Source organism: Fusarium pseudograminearum, chromosome 4 (genome assembly GCF_000303195.2).
Source record: "Fusarium pseudograminearum CS3096 chromosome 4, whole genome shotgun sequence".
Lineage (NCBI taxonomy): Eukaryota > Fungi > Ascomycota > Sordariomycetes > Hypocreales > Nectriaceae > Fusarium > Fusarium pseudograminearum.
Window position 1 is genome coordinate 3,486,801 of NC_031954.1, and position 9,104 is coordinate 3,495,904.

Genomic DNA, 9,104 nt, shown 5'->3' on the forward strand with positions numbered 1-9,104 from the left:
AGAACAAACGCAGGGATGGATTGCATCAATGTTTGCGTGGGTGACTTTTACCTAGTCACCTGAGGATGGATGGAAAGACAGATGAAAGGTAGCACAAGCTGCCTAAGCAAGATAGTGGATGAATACGGCATACGGGTTTATTTTTAATGTCCCTATATGAGCCTCAGTCTTGTATTCGTGAATATTTCCCTCTAACTCTAGCATAACATGTCAACTGACAGACATGTCTTTAGTGACATGAGAAGACAAGCATTTTTTTTAGATAATTATTGTTCATTTGTCTAATGTAACCCAGAAGCGTCGCTGGTACTTCAAGATATCCCATCTAAATTACGAACGCCACATCTTGGCATCTCATTCCTTGTTCTTTCGCTGAAATGGCTTCTTGATCAAGTCGACCAATTTACCCAAAGCGCCAAATACTTTTCCAAACCCGAAACTCCAGCCCTTGACACGGACTGTGTAGATAAAGAAGTATACGAGCATCCAATTGGACACACAAAATGCAAGGAAGATGCCAAAATCTAGAAGGAAAATTAGTATATGTTATAAAAAAGCCAGGCGAATGATAACTTACTTCTCCACTTGTCGCTCGCGCTGATGTTGAGCGAGGCGAGGTAGTCGTTGCCGGAGGACATAGGGCAATACTCGCAAGAGCTTGTGGCACTGGGGTTGAGGAGGTAACCGCCGGCAGAACTTGCAAAGTTTCCTGCGTATTCTTGGCATGTTTGGCCTGGAGGAGCATCGAACTTGGCAGTCTCTTCGGAAGAACATCGCACGGGAGCGCCATCCAGAGTTGCTGCAAGAATGCCTCCGATCCAGTACGTTGAGGGGTTTGCGTAGTACATCCAATATTTCCAGAAGATTGGAAGCGATGTATAAGGTCGAACCACTCCGTTAAAGAGGCCGAACATGACAAAGAAGAACGGCAAGACCTGATATGCGTTAGTATTGTGACATTGCCAAGGCATGTATGGAACTTACGTTGGAGATGACGGTAAAGCTAGGGGCAAATGCGCAAATCCACTGACCCCAGCTTGTCATGAAAAGGTACATCAGGAGTGTCATCAAGAAAACATAGCCAGAGACAGAACTCTCGGTCGGCAGTCCAGTGGGCCAATACCACAAGACGAAGTAAAGCACTGCTGAGACGATGGCGGCAGGAATGTCCGAAACGATGTTTGCTGTACAAAAGGCAACCCAGCCATAGATACGAGAGGGATATTCTCGGGCTTGCCAGAGAGCCATGTTGGTAAAGAACTTGGGCACAACGCCATTGACGACGGTAGGAGGAACTGTTATGATCAGGAAGCATGTGAACATGCGGTTTTGCATGTCTTGCATCGTGTAACCAAGGTTCCAGAATGTGAAGCCGTTGAAGATGCCAAAGATAACTGAAACAAAGAGCTTGCCATAAATGTAGGAAGGATCGCGCCAATGTTGTCTGAACATGCGCTTGGTCAACTCGACGGTTTGTAGCCAAGCTGATGCAGCGAATTCAGAGTGTTCCTTCTTAGCGGATATTGTTCCTTCTGTTGCAGAACTTCGAACTCGCTTGAGGCCGTCGATCTCTTCAAGGACCTGCTGAGCTTCCTCACTTTCAGCCCATTCCTGGTTCCAGTCGACCTTGGTGCCATCCGGTCGCCTGTGAGGTCGAGCAGCGGTCTCCAGGATGAACTCAGCAACATTCTTGTTAGGAGGACACACAGCGCCACGATCGGAGAAGTACTTGACAACGTCTTGTCCGTTTTCTCCCATGGAACCAAAGTAGAACGTGTTACCTCCAGGGTTCAGGGCTAGGACCATGTCAAACTGCTGAATAAGAACAGAGCTTGGCTGGTGGATAGTGCAGATGATTGCCTGGCCGGCTCGGCTTAGCTTTCGGAGGAAACGCACGATCGAATAAGCAGATTGAGAATCCAAACCAGAGGTAGGTTCGTCAAGGAAGAGAAGGAGTGATGGCTTGGCTGCCAGTTCGACGCCAATCGTCAACCTCTTGCGCTGCTCGACGCCAAGACACATGATGACAGCGTCTTGCAAATCGTTGAGCTCGAGAAGATCAATGATTTTGTCCACATATGCAAGCTTGTCGGCACGGCTGACTGATGCATCCTGTCGCAGAATGGCAGAAAACTCGATGGCCTCTCTCACGGTTTGAGTTGTGTCGTGGAGATCGCCTTGAAGACAGAAACCAGTGTTTCTTTGGAAATCGGTGCCAAGGGATCGTCCATCCACAAGCATTTCTCCAGTAACAACACCAACGTTTGTGCGCTGTGAGAGAATGTTAAGAAGCGTCGTCTTGCCAGCGCCCGATGCTCCCATCAGGGCAACCATTATACCTGGCTTGGCATATCCGCTGACCTTGTTCAGGAGCTTCTTCTCACCGCCAAGGTAAGGAACCGTGTACTCGATGTCTCGCCATGTGAAGATGGACTCGCTGTCAGTAATTTGCTCCAGTGCTTCTTCCTCGCTGCCCAGGTTGGGATCGGATACAACCCCGGACGAGCCACTGGCACCATTCCCAACGGCCTTCTCATCATCAACGGGTGCCTCAGCCTCGCGCGCTTGCTCTTTGGCCCTGCGACTTTTCTTGAAGATCAGGGCACCGCCGCTGCCGCCTTCGGCAAAGCTTACCACCTCCGTTGCCAATACTGTGACGAGGATGTAGAGGATAGCAAAGGCAATGACAACACCGAAGTTTCGCCACAGGTGTGAACGGCTGTAGTTGTAGGCAGCTTCAAGGTAGTCGCTTCCGGAAACTGATCGTGCGTTGACCGAAGCACCACTGATAGCGCATCCCTGGTATCCTGGCTCAACTCCTGGACCCTGGGGGACAGTTTGAGACGGAGCACATGTCATGTTCCTGTCGGACAGTTCGTTGGTCAAGACAGCCTCGAAACTATAGCTAATGGGATTAATCCAGTATATCCAACCAAACCAGATATAGTCCTTTAGCAACTGAGTCTTTGGGATAACGTATCCAGTGTAAATGACAAGTAGGTTCAGTGCGATTCCAGAGAACCGGACAGCTGTGTCGATTTCAGGGGACAAGCTGGCAAACATGCGGTACATTGCCGTTACCATGATGGTCGTGGTATAGACAAACAACAGATAGATCCAGAACTTTGACACTTCAACATCGAGTCCGGTCATGAAGTACATAGTGATACCAAAGATGCAAACTTGAACACCTATGACAGGGAAGTCAAGTAGGACGCGAGCAAGAGAGACAGCAGATGGGCGATAGAAAGCATAGTCATGATGGCGAGCAACGACAGCACGTCCAGAAACAGCCTTCATGAGTTCAGACAGCTGAAGCCAACCAAGGAATAGAATGGAAAAGAAGATTGTACCACCACGACTGAAAGTGCTTTCAGTGTCTTCCGATTGACCGTAGAAGAGAGATCCCACGATGAGACCGTTCGAGATAATGATGAAAAGCTTAGTCCAGAGAGTCGTAGTATCACCAAATAGAAGCCAAGCTTCCCGCTTAGTGCATGCAAGAACCTGTCGAGGAAACGAGATTGTGTAGGAAGACTTGTCGGAGACATGCTTTGACTTGGCCTCCTGAACAGCGCCTTGGAATCTCTTCGCATCTTCATAGTTTGACTGTTGAAGAGATTCCTTGTAGGCTGCAACATCGGCCAAGAGCTCCTGGTAGTTTGGCGAGTTGCGGAAGGCCGACTCCAAGTCCTCGGGTGTTCGAGGAGCGCGGTTCTCAAACCCAGGTCGGAAGCGTCGCTCAGTCGGATCGGTGATAGCTGTTAAGAAATCGGCGGTTGTCTGTCGTTCAGGGCATTCGAATCCGAGGTCAATAAAATACTGCTTGGCCTTATTGGCAGGTCCAGAGAAGATCTGCCGGCCCTGATCGATGACCAAAACTTTGTCCATGAGCTCGTAAATGCCTTCACCGGCCTGGTACAAGGTGACGAGAGTGGTTCGGTTGCTGATGTCTGTCATGATGCGAAGCGATCGCGCGTAATCGAGGGCGGTCGACGCGTCCAATCCTCGGGTAGAGTTATCCCAGGCCATGACAGTAGACTTGGAGGCCAATGTCTCTGCGATAGAGACTCGTTTTCGTTCACCACCAGAAACACCTCGAGTGTACTCATCACCGACGACTGTGCCTCTTGTGTGGCTGATACCAAACATCTTCATGAGGGCTTCCACGATGACAGGAATATCAGCCTTTTCCTTGACCTTGGTCTTGTTCATCAGTGCAAATGCAAGCGTCTTCCATACGCTTAGAGAAGCAAAATGGATATCGTCTTCACCGTTGTAGTTGACCTCGCCTCGGTAGTGCTTCTTCTGATCGGCCGCAGAAATGCCACTGTAGGATACCTCTCCCTCGACGGCAGCATACGACTCGCGGCTGTTGCTGATGGCCTTGAGGAACGTACTGCAACCAGCACCGGGTCGTCCCAGGACAAGCATCATCTCACCATCTCTAACACAGCCGGTGAAGTCATTGATGAGTGTTCGGGTCGGAGCCTTTCCAAAACGGAGAGACGGGAAATACCGAGTGAGTATTTTGTAAAGATCGGGGCCAAAAGTTCCGAGGATAGCATCGGGAACCGTTCGAACAAAAGATGTTGTGCTGCCAACACCTTTGACAATGAGGTTTTCGTACACAACTCCGACTCGCTTTAGTGATCCATCCTGCTCGGATCGCTTTTCGAAATGACCTTCACGCATGAACTGGCCTAATTCGAAACCTTCGCTCTCCTCGGGACCAGCTTCGACATCTGTCTTGGAGTCGTCATCGTCAACATTGTGGCGATTCTTTGCTGAAGAAACTCGAGCAGCGGTGCTCGCTCTTCTGCTTGCATTTCCCCTGCTTGCCTGTGTTTCTGTCGTTCTTGTCTTGTGCAGGCTCATCAGGTTGTGCCTTAGAGACTCGAATTCTTGCATCGCTTCTTGCGCCGTGACATCTTCTTGGCCACGCTCTCCCCATTTTCCTTCTTGGACGACATCCGTATCGGAGGATCTACTGCTTGTAGGGTTGTGCTGTCCACCTTCGACGGTTTGTTGTGAAATAGGCTGCTGCTGCTGCCACATTGATGATTGGGTGCGACGCAGGGCATCGCCGTCTACTGTGTTTCCCAACATGTTGACGACGGTGCTATGGAGTGAAGAGAGAAGGAGGTAAGGGAGGTGAATGACGCGCTGTAGAGGCCAGTGCCTCGATATTTACAGACAAAACAATGATCGCTTGGACTGCCCTGTCGATTGGACGGCCTAAGGGGCTTATGAAAAGAGGAAAGACCGTCCAAGATAAGCTTCACCGAGGTTGCAGGGCAGACAGGAGCGTAGCACAGACTGGTGATTGCTTTGCTTCCCCAACCGTGAGAATTTGTATTTATAATAACCTCTACTCTAGTTTGCGTTGCAGATGCACCTTTTTTTTTTCTTCCGTTATCCATGGTGACGTAAAGGGTGCCTCCTATGCGCTAAGGGAAGGGGGAGGAAGGGATCTAGACGAGCATGAGTCAAAATGAGTAGCTCACATTCCCCCCCAAAAAGGCAATAAAGTCAGCTATTATTTTCTGTCACTTCTCTGGAGGCTTAGTTATTAATGAGAGTGGATTCTAATGCACGGCACTCACTTATCCGCGGACCCTCATTGCGTTTCCAGTTGCTGAGAAATGGAGATTAGCTCTTGTTTCCGAACCTGAGTCCCTGAGACGTATGCTAACGTTATGGAGTTTATGGAGGGAGTCGGTCACTGATTCTGACTCGGATAACAAGATAAGGCCCCATACTTTTCGCTTTGTCGGACTCAAGCACTCGTATCTTGCACACGCATTGCAGATCCTTGCTACCACTAGACTACCGGTCGGACATAGCGACATGGATGCAGCGTAACTGTCGGATTTTAGCACCCGCAAGTCCAATTACAACCAATTGCATGGGGACTTTTCGCACGCCTAAATGTCGGGTTCCTGAGGTTCTGTAAATGCCGCCATTGCCACTCACTCAGCAAGTTGCATATAATAGTGGGTGCTTACCCCGTGAGAGTCATCGCAATTTGCTTTGAGTTTGCTGTCGGTGAAATGTTATTGAGAAATCTGTTTTGTATTGGTAAGCAGACCGTGAATCAACAGTTTCTGCCAAGAATGATCTGCGCGAGTTGTGTATATAAGCAAGGAGCCTCCAACGTTATCGGTCACTAGTTAACGTTGGTTGGAGTTTTTAATGGTGAGCGGAAAACAAATGAGCCCGGCATGCCGCTTACATGGATTACCAAGTCTATTTATCGATACAATTCACATGTTGACAATTTCTTCCACTGAATGCCCGCCCCAAAGGGCTGTATAAGAAGACCTGATTGCTAGAAGCATAGAATACTAAATTCGTGTCAGACTATTGTGTTCTTTTAGACGGCTCTTGGATTATTCACTCTTATCTCCCAAAGCTTCGAGGTTGACTCGTCTCTCAGTCAACCCCCCTAGTCAACCAAAAGGACATGGAGGTAACGTTATAGTTATTGATTGAATAATCTCACTTATGCATCCCAACTCCAACACCAACCTGCTGAGTGCCCTATCGGCTTGATAGTTCTTCCAGTAAACGCAATGTACTAATGGTGATGAAGGGTGAAAACATGGAGAAATCAAACCATAAGGCGTTGCTTACCCTATATGCTTCGACCGGGATAACGTCAAGAGGTTACTAGTAGCCAGAGAAAGAAGAAGAAGAAACACAAGACGTGAAGTCATTAAAAATGATAAGATTCAGTTTCCCTTAAATTTGTTAGCATAAAATACATCAGCTTGCTTCAACCCAGTATTGTAGGTTGGCACTATTAACGTATCGACTAACGCGAATTATTTCATAGGTAATATCAAAGCGGCAAGAAATGAAAGCAGATGGTGAACCGCTTGTCTTTCTGAGGAAAATATTATTTGAATTGCTTTCCGGATACTAGTCAAATTGGTCATTTTAGGACTTTGAAATAAGATATTTTCGTGCTATCCGTAGTTGCATTAAAGCAATTACCTTGACAGGTTATTTCTAACACATGTAACGACAATTGCTTACGCATGAGAAATGGACACATCAATACAACTCTACTGGGTATTTCGATATCGAGCAGCAACGAGACTATCCCTATATGTTCACTTGAGGCGCTGGTAGTAAGCACGCACTATGAAAGTGATAAATGCATACAACCTCATTGAAACAGAATGACAGGAAGCAGGAGACTTGGTAGGATAAAGAGAATAGCCGACCTAAGCTGAAGTAGGTTAGAAATGATGGAATAACTAAACATTTCATCCTTCAGTTATCTACCATTACGACATTTCCACAAAGGCTGTGTCGTGCACTGCCAATGATCGACCCAATGGAATGGCGCAGCAGAAACAAGCAATTTCCTCAGATCTAGAGATTGATAACCCTCATACTTCCCCTATCCGTACACACGATCTATCAAGTCTGGGTCTCGCAGCACTCTGGTTGGTCCCTGAATGGGGAGTTAGAGCCAGAAAGAGGAATTGACCAGCCTTACAGGGCGCCTTACGCACGTCATAGCATGCCGCCAACACCGAGTTCACTGAGCTAACACTGCAGCTTTGCCTCAGCGGCACTAAAATACTCGAAGGATTTGCCGATCTTTTCCTAAAGCAGTATTAATGCAGCGCTCTACATCACCCTGTATCATATTAAGTATCACAGCTTCAAAGTATATAAGTCCAATGAATTTCCAGTAATGAAGCATTTCATAATCATCACAACTATCAAGATAACTACCAAGATAATTTACATCTCAATCTTCTCCCATTCAACTACAAACCACTCACAAACAATTCATAAATCATTCACATCACATCTTACACAATGGGTAACTCAGGATCTAAATTCAACACCTCTCAGCTCTCAGCTGAAGAGCTTCAAGACATCCCAAACGTCATCCGCATGGCCTACCAAAATTCATGGAAGAAATACGCCTGCTTCACAAGCATGAACATCAGTCTTGGCCCACCTGACGCTGAGCCCATGTATACCATCAGCTTCACCAAGGGCTTATACGGTGATATCGTCCTTCACAAGGGTCCTACCCCCGAGTCACCAGCCATTGCAACATCATCAAGAATCAAGCAATACCACGATGACTACCTCATCACGTTGCCTACAGGAAAGGGCATCCACGAAGAAACTCTGCGTCGACCTAAGGGTCTCAAGGGCCGTTTCTGGTTCGGATGCCTCGTTGGTAACGGTTCAGATCAGCGTGTTGAGCGCTTCGAATGGCGCCGTTCGCGCGGTGCCGAAGTCAAGAGTGTCGGGCAGTCCAAATGGGGTGGCTACAAGCTCGTCCGTCTCGGCAGCACCAACACCAAAGAAGAATACTCGTCCAGCGAAGAGGACTTCCCCGAGGGCAGCAGCGCCAGCGGCGAAGGTTACACCAGCGATGGCAAGGAGGTTGTGGGAGTTTGGGGAAATGCCAATTGCTGGAAGACCATGTCTGGTGTTGGAGAGTTCCAGTTTCGAGGAAGCGGTGCCACAGGCGAGTTGGGTAACATGTGGGCTTTGATGGCTGTCATGAGCTGCATGTCTATCTGGCAAAAGGTCCAGAGGGATAACGCTACTGCTGGTGCCTCGGCCTCTTCAGCTTCTTCCAGTTCCGCTGCCGCCGCTGCAGCTGTAGCATAAGTGTTTTGATGGATTTGATGTATAGAGTTAGCGACTTTTCTTTTGACGGGGTTCGATGATATCCATGTTTATTTATTATAGACCTACTTATTCAAGATTTCTTATTTTACAAATCACCATTGGCATCTCTATCCTTGTATCAACTAGTCCTTGTATGTGAAAAGACCATCATGCTATTTCGGGACAGACGCGGGTTGCTAACACTCGTGCTTACCACTACAGTTACAGAAAGGATTCAACAATACTGAGATTGATGTAAGTCAGAACAGTGGAAATTCGGCACAAAGCCATCATGAGCAATGGCAAAAAGAAAAGATAGGCCTAAAGGTTCGACTTTGTCCCTGAGAGCAAAAGGCAAAGAACATACAACAGCGGGGATTCGCTGGTCGTCACCGACCCAACTACTAATCCGCCGGTTAGTGGCTTGACTATGGGAGAGCGGACGGGATCCC

The 9,104-nt window shown here is 47.9% G+C and overlaps 2 protein-coding genes across 2 annotated transcripts, besides 1 other annotated feature; one reads left to right on the forward strand and one right to left on the reverse strand.

Annotated features, from left to right (window-relative positions):
* Positions 1-354: 354 nt before the first annotated feature.
* FPSE_04199 (uncharacterized protein) lies at positions 355-5,109 on the reverse strand (the record flags this gene model as incomplete). The annotated part of the gene is made up of 3 exons (XM_009257317.1): positions 355-524; positions 578-935; positions 985-5,109. The coding sequence occupies 3 exons, from the start codon at positions 5,107-5,109 to the stop codon at positions 355-357; spliced, it is 4,653 nt and encodes a 1,550-aa protein (XP_009255592.1).
* Positions 5,110-7,839: 2,730 nt separating this feature from the next.
* Positions 7,840-8,652, forward strand: FPSE_04200 (uncharacterized protein; the record flags this gene model as incomplete). Its single annotated transcript, XM_009257318.1, has 1 exon — positions 7,840-8,652. One exon carries the CDS (start codon positions 7,840-7,842, stop codon positions 8,650-8,652), a length of 813 nt encoding a protein of 270 aa, XP_009255593.1.
* A 356-nt stretch (positions 8,653-9,008) lies between these two features.
* Positions 9,009-9,100: a repeat region.
* The last annotated feature ends 4 nt before the right edge of the window (positions 9,101-9,104 follow it).